This window comes from Schistocerca gregaria, chromosome 5, assembly GCF_023897955.1.
Source record: "Schistocerca gregaria isolate iqSchGreg1 chromosome 5, iqSchGreg1.2, whole genome shotgun sequence".
In the NCBI taxonomy this organism is placed as follows: Eukaryota; Metazoa; Arthropoda; class Insecta; order Orthoptera; family Acrididae; genus Schistocerca; species Schistocerca gregaria.
Genome location: NC_064924.1, coordinates 373,472,277 through 373,491,762, shown reverse-complemented (window position 1 = coordinate 373,491,762; position 19,486 = coordinate 373,472,277). Strand labels below are relative to the sequence as shown.

At 39.3% G+C, this 19,486-nt stretch overlaps 1 protein-coding gene across 1 annotated transcript in view; it reads right to left on the bottom strand.

The window, feature by feature from the left end:
- The window catches only part of LOC126273073 (uncharacterized), a 108,236-nt gene that overhangs the window by 54,841 nt on the left and 33,909 nt on the right, over positions 1-19,486 (bottom strand). The window contains exons 2-6 of the mRNA XM_049976484.1: positions 12,625-12,765; positions 3,601-4,011; positions 2,745-2,912; positions 1,460-1,581; positions 1,279-1,373 (exon numbers count right to left, since the gene is read on the bottom strand). Of these exons, the coding sequence (XP_049832441.1) occupies positions 1,279-1,373; positions 1,460-1,581; positions 2,745-2,912; positions 3,601-4,011; positions 12,625-12,765 (937 nt within the window). The remainder of the gene's footprint in view (positions 1-1,278; positions 1,374-1,459; positions 1,582-2,744; positions 2,913-3,600; positions 4,012-12,624; positions 12,766-19,486) is intronic.

Genomic DNA, 19,486 nt, shown 5'->3' with positions numbered 1-19,486 from the left:
TGTTATTACTTCATTTAAAATCCTCCTTCACTTCTCCTTTCCTTAACAGCTTCTTGCTTTTCTAAAATGCACTCTAGTCACAAGAATGTACTGAAAAGTAATACCTCTGAGTTTTTTGTGTGGAAATGCGTATAGATTTTTAAATAAAACAAATGTTAATACATTCTATATTTTTATTCTTCATGTCTACATATTTATTTCTGAGCATAGTTATCCTGGGGACCATCACATTTCCCTCGATGAGAGACCATGTTGTTGATATTGTCACTGTAGAGTGTTTGACTTTGTTGATGGAGTTACCATCTCATTTCTGTTTGCATCACTACATGACTATCAAAGTGAAGCCCTCAAAGGTGTTCTTTAAGTTTAGGAAACAGGGAAAATCAGATGGGGGCCAAATCAGAACTGTATGGAGGATGAATGATGACAGTGAACCCAAGGCATCATATTGTTGCAGGTATCCACCACTCATGTGTGAACTGGAATTGTCATGCTGGAGATGAGTGTGCTCCATGTGTGGATGAACTCCTTAAATTTGAAACTCAATTGCAGCACACTGTTTCTCATGCACTGGCGTAGTTAGATTACACACTGCCGTGTTACATGCTACAATTCAGAGCCCTGTAGTGGCAGAGGGTTGCAAATATGTAGACATGAAGAATAAAGATGTTTTATTTATAAAGATTTAAGAGTTTTCACATAAAAAATTCAGAGACTTTACTTATCAGCACACACTCATTTTATTTTTGTTTCAGGGCTAGGAACCATGCACCTCCCTGCAAAAGATCTCATTCTATTTCTCCTATTCTAAAAACACAATCGTATTACAGTTAAAAGAATATATTTGTAGATTCTGTTCAGAACCCTGTTCTTGAAATTTTATAACAGATTTTCAGGAGATGCTGAATTCCTTTCTTTGGTCCTTTCGGCACAACGTAACATAGTTGTTTTGCACATCTAATACTCATTTGAGCATCATTTTTTTAATAAAGTGATGTGATCCTTGAAAGGATTAAATAAGTTGCAGGCACTGGGTAACAGAGCAAAAAAATGAAACATCAGTGAGTGCGGTTTAGCCAAATTATTCATGGAGAAAAAAGGAAATAGGTAGAGGGTGGACAGAAGGATGAATAAATAGGTAGATACAGGCAGAAAATAAGAAAACAAATAACTGCATTTAAAAAGAAATAGTTGGATGAGGCTAGTGTTTTGCAGGTGAAGAAGTATGTATGTTGTACAGATACTAATATACTACATATTAAACTGTGCATTATTTACCTAGGCTCAGCTGTTAAACGAATCCCTGTTTCATTAGAGTACACAGACGCCATTTCAGAGACAGCTGTTCTGAATTCAATGCTTCTGTTGTAAAACTGTAACAACAAATTTGTTAAGAAATGTTACAATTTCACTTGACAGTTAGAAGATTATAGTGACTGTGGTTTGGATTAACTTTTACCTCCTCAATTACACTCATGCCACCAGCCAATGAAATGTAAACAACAGCTGACTCATCAACATTAGCTGGTGGGGTTGGCAAAGCTGGCTGTGTAGTTACATCTGAAGGAGTAGTTGCATTGCCTGAAAAAAATCATTAGATGGGATTACATCAGTATACAGTGGGAGAAACAAACTGACGCAAAGTTGTTATACTTAGAAAATACAAACAAGTTGACCACATCTCTGTTAGAGGTTATCAAATTGTAACAAATGGTGCTACTTGACCTGAAGCATAAATGCTTTTCAGTTTATGGGAGAAGAGGGAGTGTTTTACAAGAAGGAAGCTATTTGATAGTACTGCTTGTGACTTTTTGCCATCATTCTGTTCATATCTGTGGCATGATAATACACCAGAATATATCACATCAATTGAATTGTACACAATTACACTGGCAGCATGTCATCCACAAGTCAGAGAAATGCCAAAAAGAACTGTGTCCATTAATGCCTGTTTGAGAGACAAACTAGAGGTTATTACATTGTCCTCAACATTTGTTAAACAGTATTGTACTACATCTGATATACATGAGTCACTTCTGTGATAGATTCAGTCAGATGCATAGAAGGAATAGTCACAGTAAGTATTTTGTCACCCTGTTTTCTCATAAAGAGCATCAGTGACTGTCTTGTATAATGATTATCAAAAGAGATTTGGCTTTGAAGAATATAGTATTTAATTAGAGTTGTTAATGATAATATTTACTGTTTCACTGTCTATAAGAACCAGTGTAATATTGTGGTGCGAATTTTTCAGAAAGTTATGTTTAATGTAGAAATTTATTTTGCCTCAATCTGTTTGCATAATACTGGATACTGTTAGTTAGAGGATTCTGATATTTCTTTTTACTTGTTCTTAATGTTCTTGTTTTTAGTGTTTGCATAAAATTGTTAGATTTTAACAAATTGTAAATGTTAACAATTTTATGCATAATGCAAATGTTATTATATTCAAAATACATCTTATGCTAGCCAGTTGCCAAAAAAACAACAAAACAAAACATTGTTGCTCATGAAAAACGTATGCTATTTTGCCTAGCTACTTTCATATTATAGTTTCCAATAAAAATTGTACACAGTATCTTCATTTCCTCAAATTTTATTATTTTTGTGTCAGGAAATAGTGACAGAAAACTCTAGTGATATTAAGATTTTATTTTCAGGCTGTAATCCACAGAACAGATTATGTACTCATAGTTTTGTGTAGATAGGACAGATATTTATATTAATATTTGTAATCCACTTACCATAACGGGCATAATGTACTTCAAAACCTTGATGATTAGTGCTATTAGCTTTTGAAAATGTTTTAAACATTATGAAAGCCGTTCCTCTGTCTAGAATGCGGAAGTGTCTTTTAGTTTTTAGATACCAGGTAAGCACAGGATTAGAAGTTTCAGCAATTTCATCTTCACCTGTTATTACACAAAAAGTAATGATTTTTGTAAATAATACTTCCCTTAATAGGTCATGAAACATTATAATCTATTTTCTGCATAGTTAGGTAATTGTTACCAAATAAAAAGACTTATTTATGTTGAAATATTGTTTGTATATAATAGAGGGAAACATTCCATGTGGGGAAAATATATATAAAAAACAAAGATGCTGTGACTTACTAAATGAGAAAGCACTGGTAGATAGACACAATAAAAAAACACACAAACACACACACAAATTTCAAGCTTTTGCAACTCAAGGTTGCTTCATATGCACATATGTGCGGATAGGTGTGTGTGTGTGCACGAGAGTGTATACCTGCCCTTTTCTCCCCCTAAGGTAAGTCTTTCCACTGCCGGGATTGAAATGACTCCTTACCCTTTCCCTTAAAACACACATCCTTTTGTCTTTCCCTCTCCTTCCCTTTTTCCTGATGAAGCAACCTTGGGTTGCGAAAGCTTGAAATTTGTATGTGTGTCTGTGTGTTTTTTACTGTGTCTATCTACCAGTGCTTTCTCGTTTGGTAAGTCACAGCATCTTTGTTTTTTATATATAGAAATATTGTTTTGTTATGATCTTTTAATTTCATAAACGTAATAAACTTCTATTTTTTATGTGAACAATCTTGATTTTCAAGATTTGTTTTCACTACAAGTCACTTACTGGGACTGATTATTAAGTAGTCTCCAGTACTTCCATCCAAGCCAAGAACTGTTACTGTAACATCAATGCTATACCCTTCGCCGACATCTATATCCCAAGTAATACATGTTTCGTCTTTTGGGTATGGATCTGGAGATTTGATTATTCCTTCAGTGTCTGCTATGTAGTATGGTATGCAGCTACTTATCAGACTCTGTTCCCTGTTATTTACTTCATTTCCAGAATTTGTTAGAAATGTTCTGGAGCTTGTTGTTGGATTTGGTATTCGTGTAGTTCTTCCATGTGTTGTTCTCTTTGTTGTTGTCTGCTGTCCACTTGATCCACCGTATCTGACATTAAAGTTGCGCTGCTCGTTTCTTGGTGGAACATCAAGAATGGTTTCTTTTGCTGTACTTGTCACAAATTTAACTCCTGCAACAAGAGAAAATAGATAGCAATATACAAGAAAATCATCCTAAATTAAATTATATATTGTACAATACTCATTGTATAAGGTGGTGAATATAAAAAATAAATGAAATAACGGGTGAGAGTTCTCATTTGATAACTTGAAATTCTTCATTTGAACTCAAATCACCAACATTTCCTCAGTGTAATCAATCCTTGTTTAGCGTTTATTCTACCCCTTTTTATCATTCAGCTCCCTACTGCTAGTCTTCTAAATTCCTCAAAAATGTTTTTCACCACTGTCATGACCTACATAATCTGCCTTTTCTTTTCTTTTTCAGAAATCTCAAACACAACATTCTTTTGACCACAGGAAATCACTACATACAGGCAAATGCAGCTTTTGTATACTGTTCAGTCTGTAAACAAACCTCAAAGTTTCATTTCAATCTCGGACCATCTAATATCCCACCACTTCAGCAATACAGAGTCAGACAGAATGGTGGCAATATTATTTGCATGGCAGATAGTTCTGCCTACAGTTTCTGAATTCCCAAGATCACAACAAACACTTCACATGGGGGTGGCCATTAGCCATCTATAATAAATAAATAACCTTTCTGGCAGATGCACTGGCAATTAATGTCTCATCTTGTAAGCCTTTGTTATGCTGTTTAATTAATAAAATTGATACTTCACTTTTTTGGACCTTGTGATGTAATCAAGTTCAACATGTTATGTGCACCTATTGATGCCACTGGGTAATCCAGGGCACCCATACCCAGGGGCAATGGCGCCCTGCAGCCCCCGCCTCCTCTCCATAACTCTAAGGGAAAGGAAAAAATATAGTGCAGTCAGGTGCTTTTCATTCAAGAAAATGAAAAGTTGGTATTACACAGGTATTTAACAGGGTCGGAACTGGACCTTTTTAATGGTTACTCACAAGTTGCCATTCATTCTCCAAAATATTAGAAATATTCCATGCCCCCAGGTCGTGCTGCCCCCCCCCCCCCCCCCCCCTCCGAACTAAAAATATGTTGTACGGGCTCGGGTCATGATTCCCCCCCATTCTACAAAATATTGTATGGGCTCACTAATTGGATATCAATAACTACAGCTGAAAAATAGCAATATATGTAAAATAATTTTCAAGTATGAGTGATGTAAATCTGAACTTTTGCAGTCACTTGTTACAAATTAACTAATTTTGATAACTAGTAGTTTGAAAATGAAATTATCCACAACTTTTGCTTCAAGTTGTAATAATATTTTCTTTTATTTTTGTCTTGAGTCTGGCCTCAGCAGCCATAGGAAATGTCACATGTCTGCGAGTCGTGTTTGCTTGAAATTATGTGTGTGTTGTCTAATTCAGAAGAGGGCCTTCTGGCTGAAAGCTTACTTGTTTTGCAATGTTTTTGTTGTGCCTATCTGTGACTCAACATCTCCACTATATGGTGACTAGCAATCTATCCTTGTCATTATTCCATCCTGGATTTTCCATTGTTTGATACATGTATGCGAGTAGTGTTTGCTTGAATGTATGTGTGTGTTGTCTAATTCAGATGAGGGCCTTTTGGCTGAAAGCTTACTTGTTTTGCAATGTTTTTGTTGTGCCTATCTGTGACTCAACATCTCCACTAGATGGTGACTAGCAATCTATCCTTTTCATAACATTGTCATTATTCCATCCTGGATTTTCCATTGTTCGATTTCTTTAACTTTTGTTCTTCTTACATAGAATTTATATATGAATGTTTTTACTCTTTGTTTTGCTTATAATGATTAACCGTACAAAAAGATGTATTGTAACAATTATTGTAGAAGAAAGCATTGTTTGGACAATATGTTCACACCATGATTGGCGTTAGGTAGTTCAAAATGGTGGTTGGTAGTAGGCAGTTGAGTGGTTTTTTTTTCTGTAAAGACATTGTATTATAATTTTTGTGGAGGTGAAATATATTGTCATTTATAAGATTATTTTGATGGTAATATACATAACAGAGAACTCAAAAAATAACTGTGTTAAGATGATTTAATGACTGATGTTAGCTGCATGATCCACGTTGATTTATAAAGATAAATACAGTTCGTCATAATTCGGAACTGTGGAGATGAGTCTTCATCCATAAAGAAGACAATGAAGCCATTATATAATGAGATAATTATTAGATTAAGAAGTTATTAAAATGAACATGTCCTCTTTATGATGTGCATTGAGATGACACCAATCTCAATAGTGGATATATGTAATAGAAGTTTGGACTTCGATTATTTGCTACATCACTAAGATGAGTGTTGTAACCTGGACTTTGATTTGGAATTCTGTTTGATCTTATATTGTTATTTAAGATGATTCTGGCTTTGTTTGTCAGTCTTGATTTGAGTGCTCATTATTCTGAATCATGATGTTTGATCTTAATGTGTTTCTAGCCATCAACCCAGCATTGATTTTTATGTCCACTATGTATTTCCTGGCAGTGAATTGCATTGTTTTTATCAGGCCATGACATACAAGTGGCAATGAGGAACTTAAACACTTGCAGTTATTAGTGCATACACACAAAATAATAAAATTCTTCAAAAATGAAAGTTTGTATACAGTTAATATTTCCTACATAGCACCAGAAATTGTAATTTGGTGCCCTGTATTAATTTATTTGCTTAGCACCCACTGCTTTGGTCACGTATACAGTATAGCCTGCAAAGTGCTTTTTTTTTTTTAATTAAAGTTTTATGTTGTTCACAAATTGCAACACCTACTAAAATTTTCACACTAATCAAGGCGATATAATCATGGTCTTTTTGAATCTACTTCTGACCAAAAACAGATTCTGGTAGTCGAAGCCCAAAGTTTTTGTTAATCATGCCTTTTGCATTCATGTGGAGATACTTCTATAGCACCTTTCATCCCTAAACAAATATTGCTTTACATATAACCAAGACATGAAATATCAATGTTCATAAGTTTAAATTTATTCTTTTTTAAACATATTTTCTTAAAAATTTTCAACCACTATTGCACTCCTTTGGAAGTTGAATTTCCAGAACACTGAACCACGTATTTTCTGACCGAGATGTCATAGATGCAGCCTTAAAAATCCTTTCGTAGTTCTTTCATCATCATTTATTTGCAAGATAACTTTCACCCATTATTTTTCCCCCTTAGTGGTTCAGTTATGAAAAATGCTGAAACTCTTATTTTTTATTTTCTGACTGAGAAACGAACCACCAGTTTTCATAGTTCTAGCTTCAAAATTCACTTAATAGCAACATGCTTTCAAAAAGCCTTTCATCCCTTATTTCATCACCTTAGGAATGGAATATTGGACAATCCCTTCTTAAATAGGGCCTACAGTATAAGATTCACACCCTTAGCAAACTTCAAGTTTCAATCCTTAGCTGTTTGGGCTGGATGATGATGAGTCAGTAAATCAATTTATTTCACCCCCTTTTGGACCGAATTTCCAAAAACCCTTTTTTGTTTCTAACTGAAAAGCCAAATTTAAATTTTCATAGATTTACCTTTCAAATGCTTTCATAATACAAAATTAAAAAAAAAATCTCATCCCCTATTCAACCTGCTTAAGGGCTCAATTTCCAGAAACACAGGAACCCATATTTTTTTAGTTCCTTAACAATGACATATTTTTTAAAAAAAGCTTTCAGCTACTATTTCACTCCTGTAAGGTTAAATTTCCAAAACTGCTAGAACACATGTTTCTTTATTTCTGACTGAGAAACCAAACACCAATTTTCGTAGGTGTAGCTTCAAAACTGCCTGATGAAAAAATTAAAAATTCCTCTTTGTTGGTAAGTCTACCATCTGTTGCAACAATCTGCTTCTGGCCAATCATGTGCTTTTGTACAGCTTTATTTTATTTTTATTTCATTTAGCTGTGGATTTTAATACTTAAGAAAAACAAATTCTCTAAATTTTTGGTACTGATGTAAGGAGAGAGACTGGATGCAAAACAAAAGCTAATTACAACATTTCCTGACTTCTCCAATCCACCCAGTGCTCTGGATATACTGAATATACTGTCAGATATGCTACCAACATCTGAAAAATGGGTACTGCTCCTGGTTATGATGAATAGCCTGTTGATATTCTGAAGTTTGCTATTGAGGAAACTTACAAGTATTTGTCAAAAATCTTTATTTCATCTATTGACCGTCCAGCAGTCCCCTTATTGAACATAGCAGTGATAATACTGCTTCACTAGAAAGGAAGCATCCACACATCTAATAAGGTTAATCTGCATTTTGTACAAAGACTGTACAGGAATAATGTTAAATTGTCCAGTCCCATCCTTGACACAGCTCAACCCACTGAGCAGGCTGGATTCTGCAGCAACTTCAGTATAGATACCATATTTCTGTTCTCCAGGAAGTGATAAACAGAGAAAATGAATACTGGATACCTCTACACATAGCGTTTGTAGATTTTGAAAAGATATTTGATTCTGTTTGACATCCTGCTATCATACGAACCTCAGGCAACCAAGGAGTGGAGGTGGCATATTTTAAAATCCTGTACCATACATTGAAAACTTCTATGGCTTTTGTTCATGCCAGGAAACCAACTAAAGCATTTCCAATTTACAGAGGAGTTAAATAAGGTGATCCCACCTGTTGAGGAGGATTCTTCAAACCCATGTCCAGCCATCCTGGTTTAGGTTTTCCGAGATTTCTATAAATTGCTTAAGGCAAATGCTGGTTCCTTTGAAAGGGCAGGGCCTCTTTCCTTTCCACCCTTCTCTAATCTGAGCTGGTGCCCTGTCTCTAATGACCTCTTTGTCAATGGGACAGTAAAGACTAATCTCCTTCTCCCCTAAACTGTTCTTTGCCATCCTGGAAATGGCAATGTCAGAACTGAACTGGAAAGAAAAAGGAATTAGAATAAGTGGAAAGAGACTTAACAACCTGACATTTGCAGGTGATACTGTACTATTGGTTGCCTGGAGCTTCGTTGGTTGTATAACAATTACATGCCTTGCTGCATAAGGGGACATCTTTCCACTAGCTGCTGGCTTGTGAAATGGTGTTTCCCACGCTGAAGTCTATGTTACAATCTGCATCTTGCCTCATAACCTATCGAACAGGTCGACATTTAGTGTTAGCAACAAATGCATCCCAGCATGGGCTGAGGGCAGTGTTAGCTCATAAATATTCTGATGGTCCAAGTGACCTATTGCATACACATCAAAGATGTTTAATTCAGCTCGGACTAGACATTCACAAATAAAGAAAAAAGCCCTCACCAGTGTTTAGGTCTTAAAGAAGTTTCACGCATCCCTAAGAGGTGTAAAATTCCATCTCATCATAGATCATAAGCCATTAGTTTTGCTATTTAACACCTCATCATTGTTGCCAGACAAAGCCTCCAATGTTGGGCACAGTTGCTCTCTCAGTACAACTTTGAGATTCACTTCCACCCAACAGCTAAACACGTGATGCTGACACACTTTCCTATCTTCCAGCTGGTCCAGACCTAGTTTTTGATCGGGAGGAGCTACTCTGTTTCCATGTTGATGAATGCAGTCAACAAACTGTTGATGGTTTTCCAATCACTAGTGCTCGAGTCACACAGGCTACTGCTACTGATCTGATTTTGCAGAAATTCATACATTGCGGACAACATGGCTGACCTGAGGCACCTCCATTATGGGCATCCGACCCCCTCTGTAACTACTATGTGTTTCGGCATCATTTCTTTATCATTGATGGAGTTCTACTGATTGTTACAGACTATTCAGCTCCTTGCATAGTAGTTCCCTTAGCTCTCCATTCAGAGATCCTGCAATTGCTTCACACTGATCACTGGGGAGTGTCATGCACCAAAGTGTTAGCCCACCATCATGTTTTTGGGCCTAGTTTTGACAGCGACATCACTCATTTCGTTAAGCACATTCTCAATGTGTGTCGCAGCAAGCTGCCCCACGGGCAATATTGTCTCTGTGGCTGCAGCATTTACGGGCCTGGGACCACATCCGCATTGATTTTGCTTGTCCTTTCCTTAATGTACACCAGCTAATGGTGATTGATGCCTTCTCTCAGTTCCCATATGTTGTTTGTTGCCCATCAGCTTCAGCCTCTGCCACTGTAGCAGCCCTGTCGAAAATTTTCTCCACAGATGGACTTCTGGCATCGTTAGTCTCTGGTAACAGCTGTCAGTTTGTGTCTCATCAGTTTCCCTTTTCTGCAATGCCATGGTATTCAACACATTTTGGCCTGCCCTTGTAGCCACAGCCCAATGGTGAGGCTGAAAGGTTGGTTAGCACAGTCAAAATGCAAATGAAAAAGTATGTGACTTGGTCACCGATGTTGTCTTGGATCATTTTCTGTCTTCCTATCAGTTCATGCCAATCAGCAATGACAGCCCTGCTGAACTGCTCCATGGGCGTCAACCCCAGATGCTCCTGCATCTCCTGCCGCACAGCCAAGGATGCCAACACATGCAGCCATCATCCCTTTTCCAGTCTTGGATGGCTGTCTAGGAATGCAGATTTGGTCATTGTCATAAATGAATTCCTGCTGTCATCTCCTTATGTGGTGTCCACTGTCTCTGCAATGTCTGTATGGAGGAAGGCCTCTGTGCCCATCATTATGACCAGTTGCACCTGTGTGTGGACGACAGGACAACGCAGGCCAGGACATCAACATCACCACACCAGTCTGCCTTGCTTAATGGATCACCTGATATAGCTGGGCCCTGCCACATCATACAAGAGGTCCCCCAACACAAGTGGATGAATCTGGTGTAGCTTTTACTGGACCACCACCACTACCGGTGCAGGTGCCCTCCACTCTGGAGCCATCTTCTCTACCTCAGCCGCCAACTGCAATGGAGCCGCCAACTGCAATGGAGCCACCACTACCAGGTCCTAGACCTGATGTCGACATGATGGAGCTCACGCTGATGTCATCCTTCCTGCAGTATGGGTTGCCACAAAAGGCAGACTGTGGTGCTGCTAACACTCCTAGTAGTTCCAACCATACATCCCAGTATCAGCAAGTCACCACAGTCAGAGCCTTGCAGAGAAGACACCATGGACATCTCACAAATCCAATCTGTTCCCCAAGGAAAGAGGAATGAGGTAATGTGTGCACACTTGAAATCAGTGTGCATTAGTCATCCACAATAGTGTGCCACGAATGAGCAATACCGTGTACTTTCAATAGAGCCTGCCATGGACAAGTGCCTATTTAAACCCTGCCATACTATGCTTGTGCTTAGTTATCATGTTATTACTGCTTGCAAACATTTGCCTTTTCTTATTGTGTTCAGTGTATGTTATGGTGGTTGGCGTGCATGTCACAGTGTAATTAAGTCATATTAACATTCTTGATTGTGTTTTGCATCCAAGTTACAATGTGCAGTAGCTCACTTATTTCCCCCCAAAGGTCCATTTTGAGTGAGATATTATTTGCATCACTGATTAACTGAAAACTGGCTATGGTGGGAAACTAGGCACAAAACTCACTGGTCATGGCAAAATTCATTATTTCAGTTCCATCACTTATCCTGCAAATTAGCACCCATAGTTCCTTATTAACTGGGTGAGCTGCAGTAATTCTCTTTAGTGCCAACAGTTTGTGTCAATTTCAATTGATTTATGCAGATCTCTGCATCTTAAAATCACAGAAATTGGTGAATATGAGGGGACTAGGCAGAACATGAGCCAAATGGTTGAGCTGCCACTTAGTTTCAAGTGACAGTTCTTCGTGACAAACATACAATTTAATACATGTTTACTATATGAATTTGTAGTCATGTGTAATCTCAAGGGCACTACAGTAGACGAGATATATGTAATTCCCCATCTACTCTGATGCTCTACACGCTACCTTAGTTATGTAGTGCACAAACCAAACAGCTAAACAACTCTAGATATCGAATAATCTGTTCTCTCCTGCAGAGGTAATGGAGTGCAGTGTCATTCTACAAGGGCTCAGGGAATATGGGAAGTGAGTGAAACAGAGCCATAAAGAACAAATTAAAGATGTCAGCATGTGAAATTCTATGGCAGAATACACTGCCACTCCATTTCCTTGCACCCAACTGTTGGAACACAGCATGGAAGGCTGCCAGCTAAGGCGAAGAGGCAACATTCTGTGCTTAGGTCATAGTGTTATGAGGATGAACCAATGGAATGAATAATTTTAATCCATCTCTGGATAACAAACTACATTACGTGTCATAATTTCCTCTTATAATGAATGTACTATTGAATGTATGGTGCCTAGACCATGCATATTTCGTACATCATAGTTCCCACGTTTAATTCATACTCTGACTTATGCATTGCTGAAGACACTAACTTATGATGAGGTGTATGGAACATGATTTATGCATATGTGTGTGTGTGTGTGTGTGTGTGTGTGTGTGTGTGTGTGTGTGGTGTGTGATCTATTTTTGATGAAAGCCTTATTGGCTGAAAGCTTTATTTATTTGTGACAGTATTTTTTGTAGCGCCTATGTGCAACTCAGCACCTCTGCTATATGGTGAGTAGCAACTTCCCTTTTCATAATAGTGTTATGTTCGAGATGGATTTTCCATTGTTTGATTTATGAATGGTTAGATTACTTTCAACTAGTTTTTCCTTTCAGCTTTTATTCAAATAATAAATACATACCATCATGTTCTGTGCTGGTTACTTCTTCATCATAATTTGGTGTAACAGAATAGACAGTTGTGGATCCATTAGTTTCAAACTCATGGAACTCAGCTGGGGTTTCTCCTGTTCTATTAAAATGGACTACAGCCTCAAATATCGCTGGAACAGAGAGGATATCAGTTAATTATAATCAGTTAATCATAATCAGTCTAAATTATATGTAGACTGACACTATCAAAATTTCTCCATCTATTAACACCATAAAATATAGTATTAGCAATTGTATTACGCGTATTACGTGCTGTGAGTGTGCTCTACAGTTTGCAAGCTAACTGCAATAGTACCTTGTTTACTGTGCAACAATTATGAGTTGTAGGTGCATCATATCACATGGAGAATCATATCATTGCTGACTCTCTTAATTATGAGCACCTATTAGTAAAGAGAGTAACAATAGGCAGTTGTGCAAAAACAGCATCTAAATTGTGAGACCTTAACTTTTCCCGGCGAATCGAATGTTCAAATAACTTACGGGTTTGCTGCAGGGTAATGTCATTGAACACTGCTGATATTTTGACAGGGGCACACCCTGCCATTCTCAAGGCACAAATGCAAGGAAGAAAAAGTGTGCAAGCAAATTTAATACCTCGGTTCATAGAGGAGAAACAAGGAAGACACCACACACAGAACAAGTGTCAACACAACCAAAGATAACCAACATCAGAAATATCGATGGTTACTATTAATCAACAGGTGAGGTAGCACTAATTCTGTCCCTCTGTTTTTTGATGAGAGACAGAGCCAGATTCCAAGCAGCATTTAAACAACATCCATCATCTCTGTTAATAAGGCAACTGCAGGATTCACTGAACTTTTCGCTTAGTTGTCAATTGCCAATGCCTATGGAGCTCCACAATTTCAATAACAGTTAAGGACAAAATCACCATTTGTCCACAAATAATATGATTTTACCAGAGAGGGATGGTAATTGTTCACTACAGCTTTTCCTATTTTGAAATGTTTCCTCCCCTCACCTGGCTTGAAAGCCAATTATTCATTATTGCAACTTGGACACACAATTTCTATTTAACTATGGAATCAGTGATGGAATTGGTGTTGTGACATAACCACAAGCACTGCAACAAAGAGGAAGAATGCAAGACCTGAGAAGGTGGTGAGGAAACGTTGGCCAATAGCCCACTGACAAGGATCGCGCTGTGCCAGGAGCGACCTCTGCATGAAGTGAATGTAAGTACCACTCTTGCCAGCCTTGTCCAGGCATTAGAGGAGTATTAGCATGGCCTGGCAGAAAGTGCTACAATGTCAGATTTTAGTGATCCATATCCGTTTCTTGTTTGAACCTTGTCTAAGCCAGGACTCGGATTTATGTTGCATGTCACCCATTGCTTGACACCTTTGTACATTAAGATTTAGAAATAAAACTACTAATGTTATTTGCTTGAATTCTTGTATATCATTCTGAGAATGCAGCATCCATTAGGCACCCTATAGGAGACGAGTGGGCAAGACCCAACACCTGGGACGAGAATCCTCCGAACCCAGTGCCCGATGGCCACAAACTTTTTGTTTATGCTGTGCTGGTGCCTTAGTTCTCTCTTGTCTTTACATTGTAGGGGCACTTACTGCTTTAACAGTTTCTTGTCATTTTTACTAATTAGTATTTTCCAATGGACATTGCAGAAAATTTCTTTGCACATATTTTTATCTATTTGTTATATTTGTGCCTTCCAACTTGGCCACCCCACCTGTGCCGCCCCCTGCTCAGGTTCCACAGCTGCCCACATTACATGCTACATAGCTAATGCAGATGTTTCAGTTTCACATGCAGCAGATCTCAGCACTACTCAACATGGTGCAGCAGCACCCAATAGAACAAGCACCACCTACTACCGCTGATACACCACCTTTTTGACAGTTTTGTGACCAAGAAGAGGAATGGATCAAGTGGTTAGCACAGTTCAAATCACATCTCATCACTCACAGTGTACCAGGTATTGTGAAACTTCCCTATCTATTATCAACGGTAAGAAGTGCAGTGTTAGATTAATTCAAAAACTCTTTCCTAATGCCACCCTGAGTGAACTTGCATATGACAGTGTTATCTCTCACTAAATAACTGTTATGGCCAACAAGTGAGTGTGGTAGCAGCTAGGTATCAATTCTTTAATTGCATTAGAACAAACTTGTCATGAGTGGGTAACAGATTGTAGGCTATGACAAGGAAATGCAAATTCAAATGTGCTTGCAGTGCTTTATATTCAGATGTTATGTTGCATGATGTGATGGTGCACAATGTGCCTGATATCAAACTCAGAGAACAATCCGTCATTTCAGCAAGTAGTGCAAATACTAGATCAGTACGATTCCGGTGCCTTGTCAGCTCATATATCTGAGCAACAAGCTATTTGCCGGGTTGCATCCCTTGCTTGCGATTGCCCCATTTCACCCTTGTGGCATGCACTAGCCATGCTGATTAAACAACCTTTCATGCCATGTAAGCAGTTTGCTAAACTGGCGGTCACACAGGGGAACAGTATTAAGTCTTGCCCTTGATGTTATACATGGCACGAATGCCAAGACTGCCCCTCCTGACAAGCTCAGTGTTACGCTTGTGGTAGGAAAGGGCATTTACAGTCTGTATGTTCGCAATGGAACAAACGTAAGAATTCAGACCACTCACAAAAATCTAGTCACAAGGTACATGTTGTTAATACAGTATATACCAAGTCTACAAAGTCAGGTGTGCAGTTTCTTCAGTGATACGCCAGTCAAACAAACTTTTTGTTCATTTACTTCTTTGTGGGAAATTTCTGTTGAACATGGGTACCTCTTCCACATTGCTCAATCGTCACACATATGAACTGTTAGGCTCTCCACACCTGTCTCAAACTAGCATGCAACTGATGGCTTATAATGGACAAGACATTCTCGTTCTCGGAACATGTAGTTTGCCTTCTATGCATCACTCACAAATGTGAACAGTGATGTTTACAGTGCTCCAATCATGGCAAGTGTGAGAACATATTTGGTCTTGATTCTTTTGATTTGTTTGGTTTTAACATTCAGGACAATGTGTTGTCAGTGTCTGCATTCAATGCAAAAGACAGTGTAGCTCGCTTGCTATAACAACTTTGTTGCACATATTACTCTGAAAGACAATGCTCAGCTCAAATTTTGGTGGGCCAGAACTGTTTCTATTGCTTTACGGAACAAAGTCAATGTTAAACTTAAAGAATTGCAAGGCAACAGAGTTGTTGCACCCATATCAACTAGTCAATGGGGAAGTCCACTGGTTTTGCTCCCCAGACATTTGCCTCTGTGTCTACAGTCAACCCACAAGCTGTCATTGATACTTATCCATTGCCAAGCCCAGAGGATCTCATGGAAAAATTAGGTGCTGGACACTACTTTTCAAAAATTGATTTGCGCAACGCGTATTTTCAAATACCGCTTGATGAAGAATCTCAAAAAGTGTGCTTAGTAAATACTCATTTGGGCTTGTTTAAATATTTGCATTTGCCTTTTGGCAGTGCACCCGTTCCTGCCATTTCCAATGGTATTTGGAACAGCTGACTGCACAAGTGCCAAGCTGTTCAAATTATTTGGACGATATTGTAGTAGCAGGTCGTGCACCTGAAAAACATCTTGCAAATTTATGTGCTTTGTTCCATGTGTAACTGGGCAAGTGTGGTTTGTTTAAACCTGAGTTGCAGTATCTTGGTCATGTCATAAACAGTCAAGGTGTACATCTTCTGCAGTCACATTTGTTAGCCATAAGTGATTTGCCAGTTCCTCGCAATGTCATGGAATTGCAGTCAGTTTTAGGGAAAATGAAGTATTATATTTGGTTCATACTGAATGTCGCACAAATTTCAGTTCCATTGCATCAGAAGAAGGTCCCCTATGTTTGGACAGATCAGTGCTAAGTAGCTTTTCAGAAATGTGAAGACGCATTGCTCAGTAATTGATGCTTAGTTCACTTTGATCCTGACAAACCAGTTGGATTGCAAGTTGATGCTTCCTCTTCAGGAATTGATACAGTGCTTTTGCACAGAATTGGTGATAAAGGCAGGCCTATTGCTTTTGCATTAAGACTGTTGTCCAAAGCTTAATGTAACTATTCACAAATTGAGAAAGAGGCTTTGGCTATTGTGTATGGTGTCACCAAATTTCACATTTATTTCTATGGAAGAAAATTCTACTTAGCAATGGCTCACAATCGCTTGCATTCCTTGTTTCATTTGACAATACTGGTTCCTGGGTTCCTGTATGAACTGCCCAAAAATTTCAAAGATATTGTTGTTGTCTCAGTACCAGTACAAGATTGTGTATCGTCCAACAGTTCAACATGGTAATGTGCTTTCACATCTTCCAATTGGCCCTGATACAGATTTTGATGCCTTTGCTGCATCTTGTTGTCACATCAATGTTCAGGATTCTGAATTGCTTCAGTCTTTTCCACTGGACTATAAGAACATTGCACAGGCCACAGAAACTGATACAGATTTGAACATTTTGTTCAACTACATTCACACATCTTGGCCTCACTCATTGAAACGCTTAAGAACTCTGTAGTGTGCCAATACTTTACATGTCAGCATAGACTCGCTGTACGGAAAGGTGTAATTCTTGTTCAAAATGACTGTCACGTGCATTGATCTCTAAGGCTTTACAGAAAGAGGTGTTAACAGTTACTTCACCAAGGACACTGGGGGATTGTTCTTATGAAACAGTTAGCTCTTTGACACTGTACTTGGCAGGGTGTGGATACCCATATAGAACAGATAATGTCACAGTGTCACACATGTGTGGAAAATCAGACTGCTCCTCCACAAAAATTCTCTGCTTGACCTAAGCCACAATTGCCATGGTAATGTGTGCACATAGACTTTGAGGGACCTTTTTGGAACACCTGTTGGATGATTGTGGTTGACTCATATAGCAAGTTTCCTTTTGCTGTGCCAATGTTTAACAATGTCCCATAGCACAATTCATGTGTCATCAATTTTTTTTTTCCTTTTTAAAATTCAGTCTTGATTGCACCACATATGCTACAAGAACATAGGTGACTGGTTTCGCTCATATCACACGACCGTCATCAGACCCATGGCATCCTTCAAAGATGGTAGGTGGAGCACTCTTCTCAACTGCTGTGATATCAACTGGTTGAAAAAAAATTGTTCTAATGGTTCTGAGCTCTATGGGACTTAACTTCTGAGATCATCAGTCCCCTAGAACTTAGAACTACTTAAACCTAACTAACCTAAGGACATCACACACACATCCATGCCCGGGGCAGGATTTGAACCTGTGACTGTAGCAGTCGCGTGATTCCAGACTGTAGCGCCTAGAGCCACTAGGCCACCCCGGCTGGCCACTGGTTGACATCACTGCAGTTGACATTACAGCAGCTGAGAAGAGTGCTCCACCTACCATCTTCGAAGGATGCCTTGGGTCTGATGATGGTCACGTGATATGACTGAAACCGGTCACCTATGTTCTTGTAGCATACGTAGCATTGTTTCATGTGTTGTCATCGAGTTTTTGCCTTGAAGGTTTACCTGAAGTAATAGTGTCTGACAACGGACCTCATTTCACGTCAAATGAATTTTAAACATTCTGTGAACACACTGGTACAGCATCTAACTAATGCACCATTCCAACCACAGTCAGATGGTGAAGCAGAACCTTTTTTCAGAACATTCAAGCAGCAGGTCGAGCAGTGTCCGATGGTGGTGGCTGTGAAGCAATTCCGGCAGTGATGGTCCATCTTGTGGGTGCAAATGATAAAAGGAAAGAAACAGTTGCAAGGCTTGATCCCTGGTGTGTGCAGAGCAAAGTTTGGCCAAACTTCACTCCGCATGCACTGGCAATCAAGCCTTGCAACTGTTTCTTGCCTCATATCATTTGCACCCATGAGATGGACCATCACCAGCTCACCAGCGGAATTGCTTCACGGCCGCAGTCATCGAACACTGCTCTACCCCCCTAGACCTCTGGCACCAAAGGAAGGTCGCAAGTATTGCTTCGCGCTGCATGATATTGTCTTTTACAGGGTTTTTAGTGGCAGCAGACAATGGGCACAAGGCAAGATCGTCCGTTGACTTGTCACTTGCATGTATCTTCTTTCAGGTCCAGATGGCTTGCGGCACTGCTATCAAAATCAACTAAGCCTAGGTCACATTTTTGTGATGATCGTTTCAGTCTCTTTTCCCCCAGATTCATGGGTCCAAAGGGCAGCGCAGCTACAGCAGCTGCCAGTGGGTGTCATCATGACATTGTGGGACAACCCCATGGAGATGGAGCATTCGCCTCCTCTGCCTCCTCTCATCCTACCAATGAAGCAGGACCCACCCACACTGCAGCAGTCGCTGCCTTCTTTATTTGGTACATGACAGCAGGAGGTGGATGCATACTAATCTGGTCATTATCTGGGGGATGTTTCTGCCAGAGCACAGGCCAGATGGCAGAGTATGGCCGGAAGCTTGCTGTCCACTGCAGCCACAGCTTCCAGCCCGACATTTCGCCCACACTCCTGTGTCCCGCATTGTGCTTGCACTCCCTAAACAACGGTCTATCACTTTGGGGGGGGGGGATGTTTTGGCATAACCACAAGCGCCAGAATGAAGAGAAAGAATGCAAGACCAGAGAAGTCGGTGAGGAGGAAGTGTCAGCCAATAGCCCACTGACAAGGACTCCGCCATGCCAGGAGCAACCTCTGCAAGAAGTGAATATAAACATCGCTCCTGGCAGCCTCAGCCAGACATTAGTGGAGTATTAGCATAGCTAGCAGAGAGTGATACGATATCAGATTGTAATGATCCATTGCTTGTTTGAACCTTGTGCATACCCAGGACTC